The sequence below is a fragment of the Lutra lutra genome, chromosome 4 (assembly GCF_902655055.1).
Source record: "Lutra lutra chromosome 4, mLutLut1.2, whole genome shotgun sequence".
Taxonomy (NCBI): Eukaryota; Metazoa; Chordata; class Mammalia; order Carnivora; family Mustelidae; genus Lutra; species Lutra lutra.
The window spans coordinates 104,393,405-104,418,096 of NC_062281.1; the positions used below are offsets into that span (position 1 = coordinate 104,393,405).

The 24,692-nt window shown below is 40.8% G+C and overlaps 1 protein-coding gene and 1 pseudogene across 1 annotated transcript in view; one reads left to right on the forward strand and one right to left on the reverse strand.

The window, feature by feature from the left end:
* Nucleotides 1-24,692, reverse strand: part of EEIG2 (EEIG family member 2) — a 91,847-nt gene that overhangs the window by 14,129 nt on the left and 53,026 nt on the right. The window contains exons 3-6 of the mRNA XM_047726715.1: nt 16,479-16,508; nt 13,438-13,554; nt 9,370-9,416; nt 1,389-1,492 (exon numbers count right to left, since the gene is read on the reverse strand). Of these exons, the coding sequence (XP_047582671.1) occupies nt 1,389-1,492; nt 9,370-9,416; nt 13,438-13,554; nt 16,479-16,508 (298 nt within the window). The remainder of the gene's footprint in view (nt 1-1,388; nt 1,493-9,369; nt 9,417-13,437; nt 13,555-16,478; nt 16,509-24,692) is intronic.
* LOC125098183 (glyceraldehyde-3-phosphate dehydrogenase-like) lies at nt 18,484-19,593 on the forward strand (annotated as a pseudogene).

Sequence of the window (24,692 nt, forward strand, 5' to 3'; positions counted from 1 at the left end):
GTGCACAGTATATTCTTTCTAGAAATTTGGCTCTAAAAGGTGTGAAAGAGGGAAGGAAGAGAGCGGAAAGCAGAGGAGGGGAAGCTGCACAAAGAAAAGCAGTAGACAAAGGATGTAGGGCCAGTGAGGGTTTTTTTTTTTTTTTTCTTTTTAAAATAAAGAATTCAGTTTAAATCCTGAAGAGAAGGAGCTAATACAAAGGTTAAAAGTATGCAAAGGAGGGACGCCTGGGTGGCTCAGTTGGTTAAGCAGCTGCCTTCGGCTCAGGTCATGATCCCAGCGTCCTGGGATCGAGTCCCACATCGGGCTCCTTGTTCTGTGGGGAGCCTGCTTCTCCCTCTGCCTCTGCCTGCCACTCTGCCTGTGCTCGCTCTCTCTCTCTCTGACAAATAAATAAAATCTTTAAAAAAAAAAAAAAGTATGCAAAGGATTCACTGATCCTTAATCAGGAGATCTGAAATCTTCTCTTTGGTATCTATGAAGGTGGTGGAAATATTAATCTCATCACTACACCTTTCTTTGCATTCTTTCAAATAATAACCTTGCTCAAAAGGAAGAGAAGAAAGGAATCTCTTAAATCCTTTTTCTTCCACCAGCTTAACATTTTCCCCACCCTGCTTTTAACTCCTGGAGCAGATTCCGAGGACAGCTGGGAGTCTGCCTGGAGAAGCACTGGGGAGGGCAATAAGGCAATTTTTAGCCCCCTGACCCACCCAATCAAAACCTCTGGCTGCAGGTTTAACAAGCCCACCAGGTGACTCTGATGAACACTCCTGTTTGGGAACCATTGACAAAGGAAAGGGTCCAGGGAGGAGGAGCAACACCTGACAGGTGGCTAGCAGATTGCTGGGCACATGGAATGGGCAAACTCCCAGGGTTCCAGGTTGCACCTGCAGAGAGCAGAAGTACACAGCGCGGGGGGGGAGGGGGGGGGATGCGAGGGGGTGGGAGTGGGTGTCACTGCAACGTTTAACTCTTAATCTGTCAGTGCCTAAAGTTTTAGACAAATGAAGCATTGGCTTAACCCAAAACTCCATAATTAAAGCTCTGCTGATAATTATTGGCCCATTTCAAGCTATCTACCCATAGAATTTTTTTTGTGTTTGTTTTAAAGATTTTATTTATTTATTTGACAGAGAAATCCCAAGTAGGCAGAGAGGCACGCAGAGACAGAGGGGGAACTCCCCACAGAGCAGAGAGCCTGATGCGGGGATTGATCTCAGGACCCTGAGACCACGACCTGAGCCAAAGGCAGAGGCTTAACCCACTGAGCCACCCAGGTGCCCCTACCCATAGAATTTTAAGTCCGGGTGGGACGTGGGACTTGGGGAATCTTTCAGGATGTCAAGTAGCACAAATGAAAAAACCAGTACGCCACATACCCATACCTGCTATTCCGAGATGGATTTTGAGAGTCTCTCCACCTTTTCTGTCTTCTTCCAGAGATTCAGATTCACCAGCAATTGGTATAGACATCGATGTAGAAGGAGGCCTATAAAAAAATATTCCTAAGGATCAGAACTTGATTGATGGGTGAATCAGAAAACTTGATAGTGGTAATGATTGGCTGTGGAGTCAAAATGCAGCCTTAGTAAGGTGCCTGCATAATGCTACCTCGTTGAGGGTGAGTGTAATATAAATCAACAAATACTGTATGAGCTTCTTCAAAACTGGAAAAAGATTCATGGGGGAAAAAAAGGATTTTTAATCAACAGAGAATGTGAGACCAGAAAGGGCACTGCCTTCACGGAGTCCGGGAAAGAGAGAGGAGCTCTGTCCACGTGTCCCCAGCACCATCAGTGCATGATGCTTCCTTCAGGTGTCAACTCTGAGACAACATGGGGACGTGTGGAGCATCAAGCGCCTCTGCATCTGAGGTTGGGAGTGGTATCACGCCTCCTGCTCCAGCTCTCTTGTTGGCTCTACTAACAGGTTCAATGGTTTTGTCTTCTACCTTCTTCTTTGTAAACAATTCACCTAGCCGAGGGGGGAGTCTGTAAAGAACTCCAGTTGTTTAGATTTGCTTTCTGGGCTGGATTCTCTGGGGCAGGTGATGGATATATTTTCATTGGCCAGTTCTAGGCTCCTATCTCCCTATGGAAGCTATGTAGCATGGAGGGGCAAGTTTGAGTTCTAACAAGAACTTTTTGTTTGTTTGTTTGTTTTACATAAAACATTCCCTAACCTATTGAGGTTGATAGTTTAAAAAAAAATCATATCTTCCTAGAGACTACGCCTTGTTGACCTGAGGTAAAATAGAAAGGTGGTTGCAGGAATTGTGAAGCTGACCTACTATGTGGCAATTCTCGTTTCTGTTATTTTGTATTTATTGAAATTCAAAGCATACTAGCAAAGTACCTCCAAAATAAGGATTACTAAAATAAACTAAAAAAGTATTTCCAAAATCAAGAAGACCAAAAATTAGTTAGCCTGAGTATATTAGTCATCTCTTGTTGCTGTAACAAATTACCACACACTTAGAGACCAACACAAATTTATTATCTTACACTTGTGCAGGTTAGAGGTCTGACACAGGTTCCACTGGACTAAAAATCAAGGTGTTGGCAGGACCACACTCCTCCCTGGAGGCTTTGGGGGTGAATCTGTTCCCTCTTTTCCAGTTTCCAGGGACCACCTGCATTCCTTAGCTCATGGCTCCTTCCTCTTGTCTTCAAAGCCAGAAAAGTTACATCTTTCTCTGTTCTGTATTTCACATTTCCCTCTGTCCCTGTCTTCCAATTGTCTCTTCCCTTGGATTATATCTCTTCTCTTTAAGGGCCCTTAGGATTATATTGGGCCCATCTGGAGAACCCAGAATAATCTCCCTGAGGCCAGCGGATTAGTACCTTAATTCCACCTGCCACCTTATTCTTCTTTGCCATTTAATCCAACATATTCACAAATTCTGGGGATTAGGACGTAGACATCTTGGGGAGAGGTGCTAATGCCACATGAATGCCACGCATTAAATATACCACAGTTTAATAGTCTCATGGCAGTTCAGTAATTGTCATTCAGCTGCCTAAATCTACAGAATTTATCTTTTTAATTTATATAAAACATTAAGCCAGGTAGATGTAACAGTAACAAAAAAAGTAAAGCAATATAAAACAAATTGTACATTTCAAAGTAGTAATTTGTGTGTATATGTTCATATATGTATATATAAAACTATACATGTAGTTACATGTAAATGTGTAAATATTATATGTGTACATATGCTATGTGGTAATTCTTTAATTCTTACTAATTATCTCAATGGAATCTGCAGGCTATTCAGGTCCTTGAAGACAGAGACATTTAAGATCGCCATTAACCTATTTAATTTGTAGATTATTTCTATCCTATGATCTCCTAAATTTCAAAATTGCACACCCTGGTGGGATATTTTCTTTTTTTTTTTTTTAAAGATTTTATTTATTTATTTGTCAGAGAGAGAGAGAGCGAGCACAGGCAGACAGAGTGGCAGACAGAGGCAGAGGGAGAAGCAGGCTCCCCACAGAACAAGGAGCCCGATGTGGGACTCGATCCCAGGACGCTGGGATCATGACCTGAGCCGAAGGCAGCTGCTTAACCAACTGAGCCACCCAGGCGTCCCGGGATATTTTCTTTTTAAAACTATCTATCTATCTATCTATCTAGAACATGAATGGGGGGTGGGAGTGGAGGCTGGGGGAGGGGCAGAGGGAGAGAGAATCTTACACAGGTTTCACACTCAGTGCAAGCCCAATATGGGGCTTGATCTCAGATTATGGACCCTGAGATCATGACATGAACCCAAATCAAGAGTTGGATGTTAACTGATTTAGCCACCCAGGTGCCCCCTGTTGGGATATTTTCAAGTATGTGTCCTGCAAGTACACTGACGTCAATATATATCCCTAACTAAAGCCATCTTCTTTTCCCAAATCTGCTTTCTTCTTGTATTCCCCTACTCCGAATGCCATCATGGTCAATGAAGTAACCAAAACCAGAATCCTAGATGCTGCCTCTGGGTCCTCCCTACTCGCATTTCTCCACAGCCAATCAATTTCCAAATCACACAGACTGTCTCATATTTCTCCTATTTATCATCTCTTGTCAGCCTCCACTAATTACTTCAGTTTGGTCTTCTTTATACATTATGACCACGAAAGTCTCCTCACAGGTCAGCCTCCCTCCATCCATGCTTTGTTCACTGTGGTCCTTCTGAAGTGTGCCTGTGAACATGTCTCCATCCCTCCACCTCTTAGACCCATTCTCCAGCCCTCAGGGGTCTCAGCCTGTAGCCTCTTCCCTTTCTTGCCCTCTCTCATCTCTGCCCTTTCCAGTCCAGCCTGACTTCAGGGCCATGACACTTTTAGCAATACCTTCAGTTTGGCACCCCTTGTTCTGCAGTCTCAAGCACCTTGAAGAGCCCCAAGCCTGTACAATTTTACTTCTCTTCATTTACTGCTCAAATACTGGGGCAACTAAGCATTATGGATAAAATTCATTAACCATGGGAAATGAATGATATTAAGGCAAATTTAAAAATCTTAGCTGGGCCCTGGCAGCTCTCCTAAGTCTCCCTAGACAACTCAGTCCATGTTGATAAATAATCACTGACTGTTTAGTTTGTGTCAGTTTTTATTCTGTTACCCCGTTTGTTCTGAAAATGTTTTTGTACCCCTTTATCAGAAATTGTGTAATATAGCTCAATTACAGAATGAAAGAGATGAGATTTTAATTTCACAGTAATGTTTACAGTGTGTGAAAAATAACCTAAAATGACAATATTACCTACTTAGTATTCCTGCCCTGTAACAGCACCAAAAACTTGTGCAAGCCATTTTCTTTTCCTAGAGCATCTTTACCCATCTCCTCTGCTTCATAATTTCCTATTCATCCCCTAAAAATTAGCTCAGGGTCACCTGCCCTCAGTGAAGACTTTCCTGGCTTTTTTTTTTTTTTTTTTAGATTTTATTTATTTATTTGACAGAGAGAGACAAGAGAGACAGAGAGAGAGAGGAAACACAAGCAGGGGAAGTGGGAGAGGGAGAAGCAGGCTCCTTGCTGAGCTGGGAGCCCAATGTGGGGCTCACTCCCGGGACCCTGGGATCATGACCTGAGCCTAACTAAATGACTGAGCCAACCAAGCACCCCAACTTTCCTAGTTTTTAAGTAAAAGTAGTTAGGGATCGTCTCTCCTCTATGCCTTGAGAGCATCATATGTCCTGTGTCCACCTCCCAAATAAACAGTGAATCCTTCAGAGCAGGGGCTGGTCTTAATTTAGTTTGGTAAATGTTAGCACATGGTAGACAATCAATGCACATGTATTGAATAAATGAGTCACTCTTGGGACCTTGGACAAATTAGTTTCTTGACCTCTGAGCTTCAAGGTCCTCACTTAAAAAATATGGAAAAAGCATCACAGAGTTGTTTCAAGAATTAAACTGGGAGATAATAATAGTCATTAAATCATTTTGACAAATAGTAATTTCCTTCCTCCCAGAATATGAATGTTCCAGAGCCCCAGCTACTCAAGAGGATTACATCATCCCTAGATCTGCTTCTCCACTAAGTTGTCAGGTGCCAGTGAAGCATAGAATTTCTCTCCCAAAATATCCTTTGTCTTTATTAGCACTAGTGGTTTGCTTTCTTTTCAGCCAGTTTCATTCTTTTACTAGAGCTGGTGGATATTTGATAAGTTGCAGAGACTACAAAAGAGAGTTTAGGACAGACAGTTATGAGCCTGACTTATCAGCTGTCTTATGCATAAATATAGACTCATGGTATGAAATTTGTCTTTCAGAAAAATAATATAAGCCATATTACAGATCCTCTGCTCATAAAATATCAAAGCTAGATTTTAAAGCTGAGAATGTTAAAGATTTGCTGTATTCTTGTTAGTTTCTCTACTAGGTTTTTAAAAACTTTTTTTTTTAATTTTTAAAAAAAATTTAAAAAAATTTTTTTTCATGAAAAATTCAAAGAGACAAAAGCAGAGAAAATAGTGGAATGAACCTCCCCAGCAGTTAGTCACTTACATCTAGGTTTTACAGACAAATAGTCGTGTCGCTCAATTGCTTTGTGCCTTAGTTTTCTCATCTGTAAGATGAGAACTTGGATTATATAACACTTTTAAAACTGTGAAGCTCCCTTAGAGACTTCAGGGGTAGTAAGGTATTATATCTTTTTGACCCACAATAGAAAAATGCTATATACTGGGATTCATCATACATTTGAGCAGGACTTTGTGACTAAATATTCTGAAAAAAAAAAAAAATATCACTGGACTAGACAACTTCCAACATTATCTTCAGCTTTAAAGCACTGTGATTTTATATTTCTGATATATACTAAAATACAACCTAATAAAAATAATTTATTTTTTACATCATTTAAACACTTTCCTATTCAGTCCACACTCAGCATGTACAAGTGCATGGATGTGTTAGAGCTGTCCTTTTCCCACTGACACATGTACAATTTCAGATATTTAGAGAAAAGAGAAAATAAATATTGGGGGTTTCGTTTTCTTGAGAAATACTTTTATGTATCTTGGGATTAGGTAAGGTCTGTTTATTCTAATGAGTTACAAACATCTTTTTCTATAAATAGAAACTCTAGACTGTCTGATTTACATTCCTGGAGATGATACAGAATATAAGATGATCTATTTTTTAGCTCTTTAGTATTTCAGTTGCACAAATAGATAAAATGCTAGAGAAAGGGCCAGAAAGGGAATATTTATAAGTTCATGAGAAGGAATGATGAATTCCTTTTCTTCTACTTACTTTTGCTGCTCATTTTCTTATTTCACCCTAAGCTGATTCACTAGAAAAACACTGTTACCTAAGAAGCCAAATACAGTATAGCAAAAATTGTTTAGTCCTAAGAGAGCAGGATATAAAGAAATAAGCCAGGAAATTAAGGTTTGAGAGAGGACAACACAGGAAGGATAAGTTACAGTAAAATGCATAGTTTAATCAATAACTGATTTGGACAAAAATATGTATTTTCATCTTTATAAAACACTGTAAATAGAAAACTACATAGACATCACTATTGAAAATTTTTTTTGAAATTTAGATTGAGAGAGAGTGTGGTGGGAGGGCCAGGGGGAGAGGGAGAGAGAGAATCTCAAGCAGACTCTCCCCTGAATGCAAAGCCTGATACAGGGATCGATCTTACCTCCCTGAGATCATGACCTGAGATGAAATCAAGAGTCAGACACTCAATTGAATGAGCCACTCACAAGCCCCTGGACGTTACTATTAAAAACATGAAGTTGATACACAGGGAAATAATTCAGGTTTCCTTTTCTAAATATATTTTTCTCAGATATTCAAATAATATATAATTAACTTTTTTTTTGTCTTCTGGACTGCTAATGAGCAATCCTACTACCTCTTCCCATTCTGTTCACTCTCCTACACTCTGAGGACTTCCACACATCTTTCCTCAAACCCCCACCTCCGTCTTTCCCATCCCCACTCCTCAGTGATCATCTTGTTTCCTATTTCACTAAGAAATCAGGAACAATTTGAAAATAAGTTCTATTTGCTTCCACTTTTCATATACCTGCACCTGAAGCCTATTCTCTACCTTCATTCCTCTTGACAGTCCAAGGACACTGTCTAGCAACTGTCCTTTTGCTCTTCTGTACCATATCTCACCTTCTCTACTGAACCATTCCTATCAGTACACAAATATCCTGAACTATCTTCCATCTTAAAACACCCCAAAGACCTGCCCTTGACCCTGTATCCTCATTTTATTTGTAACCCCATTTTCTGTTCCCTTTTTTTTTTTTTTGCAGCAAAATTCCTCATAAGAATTGTTTATATTTTCTCCAATTTCTCTCTTCCCAAACCTTCTTTAACTTACTCCAATAAGGCTGCAGGCTCATAGCATTCTACTGAAGTGCTTGTTGAAGGCACCAATGGTCTCTGTACTGCAGATCCAAAGGTCAATTCTCAGTCCTCATCTTCCGTGATCCACATCCATGGTGTGGGACAGAGCTGATTAATCTCTCCGTTTTTGTAACACCTCCTTCACTTGGTTTTCAGGCCAGTCCTCTCCTTTGGTTCCTTCCTCCTCTCTCACAGTTGTTCCTTTGCTGGTTCTTCCCCGTCTCCCCAGTCTCCAACACACTGGGGTGTCCCACCCCTCAGTCTGTGTTCTTTTTCTTTATTTATGCTCACTCCATCTGGGTCATTTAATCAAATCTCATGGCTTTAACTACTATCTATGTGCTGATGACATCATGATTTCCAAATGTGTATCTCCAGCCTGGGCCTCCCCACCGAACTCTGTAGTGCCATATCCAACTGCCTACTTGAGGTGCCTGGCTGGTTGTTAAATAGGGATCTCCAACGTAACATGTCCAACACCTAAGCTCCCAACCTCCAACCTTGCCTCTCAGAGGCTCTCTCATTTCAATAAATGAGTTACTCTGGTTCTAAACCTTGGACTACTGGAACAGCCTCCTAACTCATCTACCTATTTCTGACCTTGCTCCCATCGTTGTTCCCACAAATTGTCTATTCTCTATCTAGCAGCCATAAGTCAGATAATTTTAGTCCCCTCCTCTAAACCCTCCAGTAGCTTTTTATCTCAGGTTATAAGTAGCCAAGGAGACTCTTTATCATCTGATCCCATTTCTTATCCCCCTTCTCCCCATTCTCTCTGTTCTAGACATACTGGTCTCCCAGCAGCCTGTTGGACATACCAAACACCCTTCTCCCTGAGGCCTTTGTCACTGTTTCCTCTACTTCAAATGCTCTTTCCCCAAATATCTGCATGGTGTGCTTCCCCCCTCCTTCAGGTCTCTGCTCAAATACCATCTCTGCCAGGGAAGACTTTCTTTGACTACTCTCTCTATAAAACAGCAACCTTTCTCCCCACATGCCCCCTACCCTGCATTATTTTTCTCCAAAGCACTCTTCACCATCTTTATATTATACATTTATTTCTTAGCTTACTGTTTTCCTCTTAAGAATATATGCTCCAAGATATCAGGGACGGTCTTTTTTTTTTTTTTTTTTTTCTCATTGCTGTTTCTCTAGTGTCTAGAATAGGGACTAGCACATGGTAAGGCATTTAACAAGTATTTGTTGAAGACATGACTAAGTCCATAGAGATCAAATTAAAAAACTTAATTTGTATAGTTTAACCCAAAACTTGAAGATGATGAAAGATCTACAGCCTAAATAAATTTAGAATGTGGGGAGCTCATTTGGTAAAGGGTTAATAGTAATTTCTATGTAGGTCAGGCAGTCTCCTAGGAAAAGAATGGTCCCTTTCTGGGTAAACAATACAATACATGAATGTAAAAATTTAAACAGAAAATAATCACTATTATACTTTCAGATAAATAATTCATTTACTGAGAATCAACTTACGTTTTAAAACACGGGTCACCAGACATCAGCTGCATACTGATCAAAACCTGGGTATTAGAAAAAGAAATATGATTACAAAAGTCCCCTTGAGAAAAGCCATGCTCTGCTAACCCACACCTCCCCCAGAGAACCTAGGCCAGTATTTCCTACTTAGAGATTATTTGATAAAGCAATTGCAGAATTGAGTTACATCCAGTATTAAATTGCTGCTTGTTTATACAGACCATTTTCCAACATTCAAAACTTGGTAATGGCAAAAATCGGTGCTAGAAAGGTGGAAAGGGAGAGCAAGTGCCACAATGTGATGCCGCGGGGGTGCACTGGTCACCCTGGTCTCCCAGATTCCTATGGTGTTTTGGTGTCTGGAATGTTTCCCTCCAACCTGCCATGTCGATGCTTCAAGGGGAGCTTGTGGGGGCTTGTGAGAGCAGAATGCTTCTGGCCTTTGCTCTATCTTTAGAACAGAATTTGGGGGCATCTGGTTAAGTGGGCTCAGTCGGTTAAGTGTCTGCCTTCAGCTCAGTTCATGATCCCAGACTCCTGGGATCAAGCCCTGCATCAGTCTCCCTGCTCAGCGGGAAGCCTGCTTCTCCCTCTCCCACTCCCCCTGCTTGTGGTTCCCTCTCTCGCTGTGTCTCTCTCTGTCAAATAAATTAAAAAAACTTAAAAAAAAAAAAAAGAACAGAATTTAAAGTTTTGTTAATGCTTTCTGAAATGTTACTTTTCTCTACTTGCTGATGGTCTCTTAAGACTCGGCTGTAGGATCTTGTTTTGTTCTTGCAGGAAAAATAATGGTAATAGCAGGAATAACAACAATGTTGACAGCAATTGTGATTTGAGAATTGTGTGCCAGGCATAAGCTAAGTGTTGTATATTGCATAATTTCATTTACTGTTCAAAACTCCAATGAGAGACTCATACTTTCCTTTTAAGCTCAGGAGACAAAGTGATATTTTCACTATCAGGTAGCTAATAAAGGGTAGATATGAGATATCAAACTAGGACTGCATAATACTGAAACTCATGGTCTTTATGAAGAAGAGAATATTTATTTATGTGCATATTTTCTACCTAGTGGCTGACATACATCCTAATAGAACCTCATTTCTTTCTTATTCACCTCTGTACCTCTACTACTGTTCTTTTTCTGAGCGCTACACTTATTAAATGTGGGACCTGAGCCAGCTGTGCGGGCATCCTTATCCCCTCCTCTTTCATAGAACTCCACAGTCTGGTTTCTCACTATGTAAAAACAGCACTCTTGAGTATCCCAAATGTCTCAGAAGGGATGGAGATGGCACATGCAGCTTGTAAGACATTGTGTGGGGAAGGAGAACAGAAAGAGTGGGATAGCGGTTGGAGGAGGTGTTTGTTTTAAATACAGTAGATATGAGAGCTGTTTCTTCATATGTTAATGAGCATAATTCACTGGAGAAAGAGATGGTTAGGAAAAGGGATAGTCCAAGCTGCAAAGCTCTTGATCAGGCAAACTTTGGACTCTAGCACTTAAGAGGAAGGAGTGACTTTGGACAGGGAGAGGGACATTTCCTTCATTGTCATGGGGGCAGAAGGGATAACAGGGCTGGAAAGACAGGAAGAATTGTAAATTCTGCAACAGGAAGATGAAGGAATTTGAATCTAATGACTTGTTTTCTCCATAAAGGATAAAGTAGGACCACTAGCTGAGAATAAGGATGGTGTGTAGAGATCTGAGAAGAAAGAAGGTATAAAATAGAGTATTTGGTAACTGGGAAAGGACGCTTACAAAGGAAGGAGAGTTGCTTGATGGCAGGGAGCAAGACTGTAGGAACAGCGGCTGGATGGTTATGTGATCTTCTCCAGCAACATTCGAAAATTAGGATGTAGGCCCAGAGAGGACAGTTGAAGTTGAGTTTAACTGGGGTTAGGGATTCGCTGGGAGAGAGCGATGAGGGAGATGGGCAAAGGAGTAAGAAGTATTTTTGAGAGAGAGAGAGAGAGCACAAGCAGGGGGAGCAGCAGAGGGAGAGGGAGAAGTAGGCTCCCCACTGAGCAGGGAGCCTGACATGGGGCTCGATCCCAGGCCCCTGGGATCATGACCTGAGCTGAAGGCAGATGCTTAAGCGACTGAGCCACCCAGGTGCCCCACAAGTGTTTTTAAGCATAAGAGAATCATGGATTCTGGAATCTAAGCTGGATAAAGAGGGAAGTAGAAGGAAGTGGAGGCTGGTAGACAGTGGGAGAACTGTAAGGTGAAGGACAGCTAAGTGAGCAGTAGACTAAGAGGACTGGAAATGTAAGAGACAAAAGTAGCAGAGGGGAATACCAGTGGTGAAGTTTCTAGAGATAGAAAAGTCTAGAGTTTGGCCATGGGGGGAGGAATTGAGAAGAAGAAAAAGAAAAGGATGCTGGAAAAGGGTAGTTTAAAGAACAGAGAGGCCTCTCGCACAAAAAAGATTAGCTCGAAGGAGAGAATGCATAGAGAAGACAGTCCACAAGGAGAGATCACCCACCAGATGGTGAAGCCACCAAAACATGACAACAGAAGGGATAGAAAGAGAATCTGTGAGCCAAGAGCTAAGTCATCAATGAGCAGGAGAGAGAAGTTAACTAGGTGGCCAGGAGATGACAGAGCTCAGGCAGGGAGAGAGTGTGAGAGTTAAATGGTGTGATTTATAGAAGAGTAAGTTATGCGGTGCCTGGGTGGCTCAGTCAGTTGAGTGTCTGACTCTTGGATTTAGCTTAGGTCTTGATCTCAGGGTTGTGAGATCGAGCCCCACATCAGGCTCTCCGCTCAGTGTGGGGTCTGCTTGAGAGTCATTCTCTCTCTCTCTCTCTCTCTCTGTGCCTACCCCAACTTGCGCATGCATGTTCTTGCACTCAAAAAAAAAAAAAAAAAAAAGCAAGTTCTTTATAGGACCAAGTGGGAGAGATAGTGTGAAAGGATCAATGAATGGGGAGCCAGAAGAAACTACTCCAGGAGCTGGCCCTAAGGAATGGGGTTAGGATGGGGGAGTCTGAAATTAATAACTTATTTCAATTCCCAATGAAGACACTATAACTCAGAGAAGGATTATAAATCTTCTTATACGGCAAATATGAAGAAACTGAATTTAGTGGCTTGTTTGGGGATGAGTCTAAGACTGAAAAGTGCAGTCTGTTCCTTCTGAGTCTGGTGCTTAGACAGCAGGGTAACATGAAAAGACCACTGACTCTACACGATAGAAGATAGGCATTCTGGTCTCTGCTCTCCCACCAATGACTTTAGTGAGACACTTAACCTGAGTCTCAGCTTCTTCATCTGGAATCTACCCTATCCATCACTGTTTATGTTGTACAGGTATATGCAACTGCTCTGAAATTTTTTGTTTATTTACTGAAAATGAAGTTTGAAAAGTGTAGGTGTTGGGGAATTCTTTGCTCCACTAACTTCTGACCATCCAGTTTTTATTCTGAATTATTTTCCTTTTTTAATGTTAGATAACTTACCATCATGGGGTAACCTAACTAAAATACAGCAAAAGTTTGTCCAGTGAGTCTTACTAGGTACAAGGTGCTTTATAAACATTTTCTCAATTGGTCTCGTTTAATACCCTCATCAACTCTCTCAAGTGTATGTTATCCTCTGTGGCCAGGAGAATAGGAGGCTGCTGATGGTACTTAGAAACAAGAGGGCAGATGCCTAAAGTGAGTTTCACCTGTCATTTACTAGTTATAGGAAAGCCCAGTGACTTCTCTGCACCCACCACAGATGCTTGGGAAGTCACTCTTTGGGAGCGACAAACATTTTTAAGGTCTTCACTCCTCATGCTCCTTACTCTCTATGAGCCCTTACGCTGTAGCAGTTGTATGTACTACTCCCTGAACGTTCATAGCTCCAGAAATACCTTGGATCATGAAGGTGAACATTTGTTACTTTCGCTGCTTCTATGATTTGGGAAGCTTTTCCCCTAGAAGGTGAGTATTTCAGTGGTGTGGTCAGCTTATGATCTCATGCCGATCCCATCTTGCCCTTGACTGTATATACCTATGCTTATTTAAAGGCAGAGATTCTCATTTGTTGACATGTAAATCTCAAAACGTGCTTACTTTAAGAATGGAATTATCCTGTCTTGTATTTTTGGTATCATAGCCTTCCAGTAAACAGCGACGAGTGGTATTTCCTGATCCAGCAAACTCTGCCAGGTTTAGATCTGCAAAGCCCAGCTATGAAAAGAAAGGGAATTATATTAATAGAATATCTACTAGGCTTCTATCATATTCTCCTTAAAATAAACATTCAACCCATGTTCTAGACAAGTTTTCTCAAAATCAGTCATTTGCAATTTTGGCCATCTTCACAGTATCTGCTTTATTATTTGCTTAATGTGTGTCTTTAGATTGACTCGCTTCTTTTGTAAAAATGTGTTAAGTATTCTAATCTTGTCTTAGGCAATTCGATCTCAAATCACATATTTGATGTGCTAAATATATATTTTTTCTGTACACACTGAAATACGTAACTGTTGAAGTAGAAATAATGTTTATCAAACAATTAAAATCATTGCAAGGAGCAGTGGTACTCACCCCACACTGTGGGAAATAGTAGCAGACCAATCATGATCATTTGCATATTCATAAAGAAAACTGATCAGACTTTCTTCTCCCTATTCTGGCTCTGGCTCCATGCCCAGTTAACCACTGGTGACTGCAAACAGTTGCAGGTTATTAAATTCTTACTTTCCATGCAAGAAATAGAATGATTTAAGTTTTCTTCAGTATAAGCCCCTACTCCTTCACCACATTCCACAGCATTTGCTTTGCTGATCACACTAAAGCTAAATCCCTTATGAAACCTTTTCCCCTTCCCCAAAACTGTGCCCTACAACAACACTCTATGCTGTTCTCCAAAAGTTTAGATCAATCCTCTTCCTTTCTCTCATTACTACTCAGGTTCAATCCCATTTTCTTTCTTTCTTTCTTTCTTTCTTTCTTTTTTTTTTTTGAAGATTTTATTTATTTATTTGACAGGCAAAGATCACAAGCAGGCAGAGAGGCAGGCAGAGAGAGGAAGGGAAGCAGGCTCCCCGTCAACCAGAGAGCCCGATGCGGGGCTCGATCCTAGGACTCTGAGATCATGACCTGAGCCGAAGGCAGAGGCTTTAACCCACTAAGCCACCCAGGCACCCGAGAAAACACATTCTTATTAAAAAAAAAAAAAAGTGTAAGTGCTAGAATGGAAGAAGGCACAGTTACAAGACAGAAAGGAAAAGAAAATTTCTCAGGGGAAGGGATGACTAAACTGAATATTTAATGCTGTATAAGTTGACAGGACAAGGGAAGGGGGAAGCATATGCATGGCAGAGAAAATATCAAGTCACAAGGCAAAGAGCGTAAAAGAGCAGAGTACATTCCAGGAGGTTTCTGAGGGCAGTAAGTCTGAAGCATAAGAATTAAGTGAGTGTGAGTGTGAGCATGTACAGATGATGTCCAAGACGGGTCTAAATGCTAGCTAAAGACTTTTCATCTCATTTTCCTTTATAGGCAATAGATAGCTGCTGAAGGACTAAAAGTGGGGGAATGATCATGTCTGAATTTCAGAATGATCATACGGCAATAATATAGAGGACGGATAGAGGGAGACATCAGAGGCAGAGAATAAAAGGTAAGAGGCCAGTGCAGGTTTTAAGTAAGAAATAATGAAGGCATAACCTAAGGCACCTGCCTTGTGAATGGAGAGAAGGGATGATTTTTAAATAAGGGAGAAATCAGGATTTGTCAACTGCAGCAGACCCTGTTTTTTGCCTCCTCACCATCATCCAATGTTCTTATATTCCTTGTTAGCAGAGCCCTGATTTTATTCAAATGTCCACCCTTAGCTCATCCATGTGCAAAAGGAAAGTAGCCCAACCTTTAGCTCATTGTCAAACTGATGAATCTAAGCTAGCTATGGCAATCCATTCCTACCGCCCATGCCTGGTTTAGGAGTGGCCATATCATCCAGTTGTAGCCAATGAAAGTTACGGGGAAATCTTCTGAGGGCCAACTAGGAAAAGTTTTCTCACTCAGAGATTTCCTCACTCAGCTGGATTTTGTTGTATGTGAATGTGTGGACTAAAACTCAAGCCACCTGGTGATCATGAGAAGAGCTGGGCAAGGATAAAATCATGACACAGTGAATGGAAGAATGAAAAGAGAAAAGTAACATGGGTTCCTGACGACGTCCTTTAGTCAGTGGATTAACTACTCCTGGAGCAGCTCTACCTCACATCTGTGGCTCTGTTTCATATCTACTTGCTCTGTGAAATTAAAAACAAAACAAAACAAAAAAAACCCTCTACGTGAGGAGGGTATTCTGTTACTTGTAGCAAAGAACATCCTAACTGACACTGCAACCACATAGTTTTAAGGATTTAAGAGTTGATGGTTAAGCTGGTATCCTGGCGCAGATGACTGAATTGACAGAGATACCATCAGAGATGAAAATAAAAGAGGAGTATGTACTCTCTGGCAATATTACTAATTCCTTCTACTCATCAAAAAGGTGAGCACACAAATCATTAGTAATTCCATATAGCTAGTAGAAGTATAAAGAATTGTAGTGATCATGTCCTACAGACTGCTAAGAGAACACAGAGGAGAGGTCCTATTCCACTGAGGGGCGAGGGGAGGCAGGATTAGTAACACTTCCCAGGGGAGACGGTATTAACAGATGCTATTACTTAATGGAAACCAGAGGTCATCTTCTAGTAGGGAAGCTGAAATGTAAGAATAACATCCTATAATCAGTTTTTGGGAAGAATGTGCCTATAATTTATTGATGGATCCAACTCTTCAATCTTCAAGTTGCTTTTTTTAAAGACAGCCAACTTGGGGTGCCTGGGTGGCTCAGTCGGTTAAGCATCTGACTCTCAATTTCATCTCCGGTCATGATCTCTGGGTTGTGGGATGGAGCCCTGCTTAGTGGGGAGTCTGCTCTTTCCCCCACTTGCACTCTCTAAAATAAATAAAATCTTAAAAAAAAAAAAAAATAAAAATAAAAACAGCCAACCTGAATAGCAATTAGAAGAGCAAACCATTTAATTTTTAAGCTTATAAGTAGCAGTGAGTAATATTACAAGTTCCAAAAGAGTTAAAAAACATCTACTTACCTTTGCATAAGCTTTTCCACCTTTCAATTCCTGTGAAAGATAAAAAACACTATAAGGATATTATATGATTAAAGATTTAAAATTAGGAACAACTGGGTGGCTCAGTCCATTAAGTGTCTGCCTTAGGCTCAGGTCATGATCCCAGGGTCCTAGGATCAAGTCCCACCCACATCGGGCTCCTTGCTGAGTACGGAGCCTGCTTCTCCTTCTGCTTGCTGCTTCCCGTTTGTGCTCTCTCTCTCTCTGACAAATAAAATGAATAAAATCTTTAAAAAAATAAAGATTTAAAATTAAACACATATAAAATAATCCTGAAGTAGATATTTACATATTTACATGCTTAATAAATATTGACAGTAAATTTCTAATGATCCTAAATTCAACTATTTGGATGGCTACCCTACCCCCCCATCCCCCAAATTGTCAGAAGTTTTTTTTTTTTTTTTTAAAGATTTTATTTATTTATTTCACAGAGAGAGATCACAAGTAGGCAGAGAGGCAGGCAGAGAGAGAGAGAGAGAGAGAGGAGGAAGCAGGCTCTCCGCTGAGCAGAGAGCCCGATGCGGGACTCGATCCCAGGACCCTGAGATCATGACCTGAGCCGAAGGCAGCGGCCTAACCCACTGAGCCACCCAGGCGCCCCAAATTGTCAGAAGTTTAATTGAGAATTTAACTTAAATCTGAAAAAGGGAAATGGTAAGAAGACAAGCTAATTTTTAATCTATTCTGAAGAAGAAATTGCCAAAAAGTATCCTAGATGCACTGTAAGAACCCAAATCATCAAAGAAAGGTTAAATTATTTATTTATTAGTAAGCACGTGAATGAAATTGTGGAAAGATTTTATTAAGAGTTGAAACTCCCACCCCAAAGACAACTACTGTTACCAACTTTTAGGAACAAACCCAAAGATGCCTTTTACTCAAATGTACCATACTACACACACTGCTATTTTTTTTCTTTTAAAGATTTTATTTATTTGACAGAGAAAGAGACCGCAAGAGAGGGAACACAAGCAGGGGGAGTGGGAGAGCAGACTTCTTGCAGAGCAGGGAGCCAGATGTGGGGTTCGAATTCCAGGACTGTGGGATCATGACCTAAGCTGAAGGCAAACGTTTAACTGACTGAACCACCCAGGTACCCCTACACACACTGCTTTATATCTTACTTTCTTCTACTTATATATGATATTGTCCATGTTAATATAAATATATATATGTGTGTATGTGTGTATATATGTATATATACACACACACAAATAATACCCATGTTAGTATAGTAGACTCCCTCCTAACTAATGTGAACAAGACTGGCAAAAGTAAAAAATAATAAAAAAAAATGTATAGGCATCTTGACATTTTATTTGAAACACGTAACTATACAATAATTTGCCAAATCTCTGGATTTAGGACACTGCACAGTTGTGAGAATTAAGTGTAAAACACATAGAACAAAGCCAGCATACAATATATCCTGTATGTGTGTTTGCATTACAATTAGGGTCAGAATCTCCTCTCCCGACTCACTTTAAAAAAATTAGTTTTAGGTTACAACACAGTGATTCGATAATTCCAAATATTACGCAATGCTCATCATGGTAAGTGTAGTCACCATCTGTCACCATACAATGCAATTACAAAATTAGTAATGATATTCCCCATGCTGTACTTTTCATCTCTGTGACTTATTTATGACTGGAAGTTTGTACCTCGTAATCTCCTTCACCTATTTCAACCATCCCCTCATCCCCCTCCCTTCTGGCAGCCACCAGTGTGTTCTCTGTACTTATGATTCTGTTTCTGGTTTTTGTTTGTTTTGTTTTGTTTTTTAGATTCCACGTAGAAGTGAAATCATACAGTATTTGTCTTTCTCTGATATTTCACTTAGCACAACACCCTCTAGGCCCATCCATGTTGTTGCAAATGGCAAGAGTTCATTTTTTTGAATACCATTTCCATCTTTAAAGTAGTTAATCTAAGCTCTCTGCTCCTCCCTGTTTGACAGACAGCTACATCTTACAGTGCAGTGCCAGCTGCGTCCCTAAGACACAATGGTGAACATCATAATAAATGGATTTGGCTTTACTGGGCACCTGGTCACCAGGGCTGCTTTTAACTCTGGCAAAGCGGATACTGTTACCATCAATGACCCTTCATTCACCTCAACTACATGGTCTACATGTTCCCGTATGATTCTACCCACAGCAAAGTCAATGGTACAGTCAAGGCTGAAAACAGGAAACTTGTCATCCATGGAAAACCTATCTCTATCTTCCAGGAGTGATACCCTGTCACCATCAAATGGGGTGATGCTGGTGCTGAGTATGTTGTGGAGTCCACTGGGGTCTTCACCACCAGGGGGAAGGCTGGAGCTCACTTGAAGAGTGGGGCCAAGAGGGTCATCATCTCTGCCCCTCCTGCTGATGCTTCCATATTTGTAATGGGCATGAACCATGAGAAGTATGGCAACCCCCTCAAGACTGTCAGCAATGCCTTCTGCGCCACCAACTGCTTGGCCCTTCTGGCTAAAGTCATTCTTGACAACTTTGGCATCATGGAGGGACTCATGATTCATGACTCCATGCCATCAGTGCCACCCTGAAGACTGTGATGGACTCTCTGGGAAGCTGCCGCATGATGATTGAGAGAGACTACCCAGAACATCATCCTTGCTTCTACTGGTGCTGCCAAAGCTGTAGGCAAGATCATCCCTGAAGTGAATGAGAAACTCACTGGCATGGCCTTCTGTGTCTCCACCTGCAACACGTCAATCATGGATCTGAACTACTGCTTGGAGAAAGCTGCCAAATATGATGACATCAAGAAGGTGGTGAAGTGGTGAAGCAAGCATCAGAGGGCCCCATCAAGGACATCCTGGGCTACAATGAGGACCAGGTTGTCTCCTGTAACTATAACAGTGACACCCATTCTTCCACCTTTGATGTTGGCATTGCTCTCCAAGACCACTTTGTCTAGCTCATTTCCTAGTATGACAATGAATTTGGCTATAGCAACCAGGTGGTGGACCTTATCATCCACATGGCCTCCAAGGAGTAAGAGCCCCCTGGACCATCAGTCCCAGCAGAACAAGAAGAGGGAGGCCCTCAGCTGCTGGGAGTTCTTGCCCTAACTCATCCCCCAACATATTGAGAATCTCCTGACCTCTGAACAGTTTCCATCCCAGACCCCATGAAGAAGGGGAGGGACTTAGGGAACCCTACCTTGTCATGTGTCATCAATGTACATGTACCACGTACCATGTACCCAGCACCTCCCTCCCCCAAAAAAGTGGTGAATTGAAATAAGATGAGCAGCAATCTATGGTAAACTCAATTATTTATGAATATTTGCTGCCCTTCCCCTTTCCTGTCCCACTGATGTCTGGCGTGGTCATGCCACTAAATCTGCCCCATTATGAATTATTGAATTAGTCTTACTATGTTATTGTCATATCCCTTAAGAGCACACTTCACTAAATAAAACAAAACTTTCTCCAGATGATCCTTGTCTCTTCTAGCTAATTCTTTGCTTCCCTCTACAGCTAAACTGCTCAAAAAATTTTCAATTTGCTGTATTCCCAATCTCTATTCGACTACTTCTACAGGTTTTTGTCCTCATTTTCCCCTCTGCAATGGTTCTTAAGATTACCAATGTTGTCCATTTTTGTTAAAGCCCAAAGGCTCCATCTCACTTAACCCCCCAAGAACATCTGACAAACTTGGCCACTCCACCTCCTTTCTTACATGATTTTCTTTTCTAACATTCCATTGTGCCACAATTACCTGGTTTTACTCCTATCTCACTGGCTGTTCCTTCTCACTTCCATTTGCTGGACCTACTTCTGTATTCAACCTCTGTAGAAAGAATGCTAGCTGTACTCCAACTATCCATTCCTCTGCTCTCTGAAGTAACAGAAAACTATTTTTATGTGGGCATCTGGCACCCCAAAATAATGACAATAATTTAAAAAAAATTTTTTTTAATTTAAATTCAATTTAAGTAACATATAGTGTATTATTAGTTTCAGAGGTAGAATTCAATGCTTCATCAGTTGCATACAACACCCAGTGCTCAGTACATCACATGCCCTTCTTAATACCCAATCCCAGTTACCCCATCCCCCCATCCACCTCCCCTTCAGCAACCCTCAGTTTGTTCCCTATAGAGTCTCTTATGGTTTGCCTCCCTGTTTTCATCTTATTTATCCTTTCCTTCCCCTATGTTCATCTGTTTGTTTTTTAAATTCCACATACAAGTGACATCATGTGGTATTATGACAACATTTTCTACCTTCCTGTTGTGCTATGGCAGTGTGACTAAGAACTCACCAAAAGGATGTAAGAAGTGATACATAAGAATTCTTGCTCATCTGCTAACTGTAATTGATACTACCTCTGAGTGTTGGAATGATCCAGGATTTGGTTTAGGGCTTGTTATCTTCTACGTCTATACTTTCCCCCATTCAAGTCTGTAGTTACTGTTTTGTTTGTTTGTTTTGAGAGAGAGAGAGAGGGAGAGGGAGAGAGAATCCCAAGCAGGCTCCATTCTCAGTGTGGAGCCTGATGTTGGGCTCCATCTCACAACCCTGAGATCATGACCTGAGCCGAAACCGAGATGGACACTTAACTGACCAAGCCAACCAGGCATCCCAGACCTGTAGCTTTAAATAAAAACTGTATGCTGGAAACTTTCATGTCTCTGTCTCTAGTCTGACTTCTCCCCTGAGTGCCAAACCGGTACCTTTAAATGACTACTGGACATTCCTACTTGGTATCTCATAGACACTTCCAAAGTAACATGACCAAAATAGGCCTGCCGATTTCTGCTTATCAGTCCCCAAAATTATTTCACTCTGAGCTCTTGTCATTTCAATAAATAGTATAATTATCTTCTTATATGCTCAGGCAAAGGTCTAAGATTTATCCTCAATTTTTTCCCCTCATTTACCACATCCAATCCATTAGTGGGGGTCTACCTCCAGAAATACATCCCAAATTATACAGTCTCTTTGGTTATAACTCCATGGCAATATAAGCATTATTCACCTGAACCATCCCCACCACCTATGTGGTCTATCTGCAATGCATCCTCTACACAGTATCAAAACTGATCTTTGAAGATCATATCTCTCCTTAGTAAAATCCTCAAATGGATTCCAACTGTATTTAGAATAAAATCCAAACTCCTTACCATGTCCTATAGGGCCCTATAGGATCTAGTGCCTCCATCCTCATCACCAAGAACTTTCCCTCTCCATCTTTTCCATCTTCTAACCTGATTGATCATCCATCATTTAAACATGACAGATTTGGGACGCCTGGGTGGCTCAGTGGGTTAAAGCCTCTGCCTTCGGCTCAGGTCATGATCCCAGGGTCCTGGGATGGAGCCCCGCATTGGGCTCTCTGCTCCCAGGGAGCCTGCTTCCCCCGTCTCTCTCTGCCTGCCTCTCTGCCTGCTTGTGATCTCTGTCAAGTAAATAAATAAAATCTTAAAAAAAAATTATAGATTTGTTGTTTAACCTAAATGGGGTTTAGAATACTTTTCAATCTGTGGCTTGATATTTTTCATCTTTTTAGAACAGTCTCAGCCACAATCTCTTTCCACTCCCTCTAAGGCTCCAATTACATATATTAGACCTTTATACTATTTCTCATGTCTTAATTCTTTTTTGTATTTTCTACTCTCTGTGATTTTGTCTGGGTATTTTCTTTTGTCTTATTTTCCAGTTTACCAAACCTCTCTTCAGTTTTGGTAAGCCTGCTGTTAAAGCCATCTGTTGAGATTTATTTTTATCTATTTAGCTTTATTTATTATTAAAAATAATTTTTTTAAAGTAATCTCTACACCCAACATGGGGCTCAAACTCACAACCCCAAGACTAAGAGTCCCATGCTCTACCAACCAAGCCAGCTGCGTGCCCCTTGTCTATTTATTTTAAATTTTAGTTATTTCATTTCTCAGTTCTAAAATTCAATTTTTTTATAGTTTCTGGTTCTCCAATAAAATTCCCCATATTGTTCACTCATTATAGTTTGTCTCTGATCTTCCTAAAACCTGTATCTTCCATGAGTCTGTTTTCATTATCTATTTTCCTTTTGATTTTTGGTCATGCAGTCATGTCTTTTGGATGCTTGGTAATTTTTGTACATGATAACTTAATTTAAGGCTCAGAATAATGTTATTTTCCTTCATAGAAGATACATATTTGCTTCTGGCAAGTTCTGAAAGGGGCAGATCACCTTCATATAAGCAGGGATTAAGCTGATTAGAAGCTAAGTTTCAATCTCTGTATAGGCTGACCTACATCCACTCCACTCCTTCTAGGCTGAAACTCTTAGGGAGCCCCAATGAAAAGTTTGGAGTATTTACAAAGGCCCTTCCTGCTGATGGGTACTGGACTCCAGTTTTTGTCCCTTTAGTCTTGTAAAATTGCTGGGATCTCAGCTAGCTTCTCCTCAACCATTGCTTTCAGATCAGCTTTTTAACCATTGCTTGCAACTTAGCAAATGCTTTGAGAGGAAAAAGCAACACCAAATGTCAGGCTCATCTCTTTATCCTTCCCTTGTCTATGATTCTAAACTTCTTAAGTCCTTTCTGCCTTGGCAGCTTCTGATGTCTTCAAGCAGCTTTTTAATATTGTGTCTAACTTTTCTGGCTGTTTTCAGAGGGACGGGTGGTCTTTAATAAGCTGGTACATTAATTTCAGAAACATAAATCCCCAGGTTTATTATAATCTTGGGGCCTGTTATGGATTGCATTGTGCATTTCTCCTCCTACTCCGCCCCCTGCCAAGATATGTTGAAGTCCTAATCCTCAGTACCTTGGATGTGATCTTATTTGGATATACATAGGTAATCCAGTTAGAATATAGTCTTAATCCAACATGACTGGTGCCCTTATTTAAAAAAAGAAAAAAAGAGAGATCTGAACATAGTCACAGACACACACAGCAGGAAGACGATGTGAAGACACAAAAGGAGAAGGCAGCCATATAACTGGAGTGCAGCATCTAGAAGCCAAGGAATGCCTGAACTACCAAAAGTTAGGAGAAAGGGATGGAACAGTTTCTGGAGCCTTTACAGCATGGCCCGGCTGACACCTTGATTTTCACTTTCGACCTCCAGAACTAGAAGACAATACCTCTGTGCTGTTTTAAATTACCCAGTTTGTGGTACTTTGATAAAGCAGCTCTAGAAAACTAACACAGGGCCTTTTTACTTTCAGGTATGGGATAGTTACTTTCATGTGCCAACTTGCTGGGCCATGGGGTGCCTAGATATATGCTTAAACACTATTTCTGGCTATGTCTGTAGGGGTGTTTCTGGATAAGATTAACATTTTAATCAGTCGAGGAAAGAGGAAAGCAGATTGCTTTCCTCAGTGTGGGTGGGCATCATCCAATCTGCTGAGGGTCTGAATAGAAGAAACAGGCTAAGGAAGGTTAAATTCGCTCTCTTTACCTGACTGTTTGAATTAGGACATCAGTTTTCTCCCACTTTAAGACTAGGACTTACACCATCAGCACTCCTAATTAAATTAACTCAGGCTTTGACCTGAAGTTACACCATTAGTTTCCTGGTTCTCAGCCCTTGGACTGAGTGAGACTGGAATTACACCATCAGCCATCTTCAGCTTGCAGATGGCAGATCGTGGGAGTTCTTGGCCTGTGTACACCAATTCCTTATAAAAAATCTATATCTATATAGCTACCTCTCCACTCTATTGATTCTGTTTCTGTGGATAACCTTGACTGTATTAGTTAATACAAGGTCTTACTCCTTTAAGAATGGTCTTTCCCTAGATCTGTACATGGGTGCCTCCTCTTCAAGTGTTACCTTTCAGAGACGTCTCCCCTAATTTTCTAAAATGATTTCCTCTCCCTGAGTTATTCTCTATTATCTCATTGTATTTTACATACAACACTTATTACCATCTGAAAACAATTTTATTTGGTTACATGCTTACTCTCTTTCCTATCACTCTTTTCCCCAGCTCCAACCAGACAACAGAGTCCCTGAAGGCAGAAACTCATTCCAGTTCACCACTGTCCTTTCAGTGCCTAGAATAGTATCTGGCACTTTCAGGAGCTCACATATTTGTTGACAGGTGATGGACTGCTTCCCCATGTCCTAGGCAACAGAGTGCCTTATCAAACTTTTTGATCTTTGTTAAATTTATAGGTAAAAAATGGTGCCTTATTTGTAGTTTTAACATACA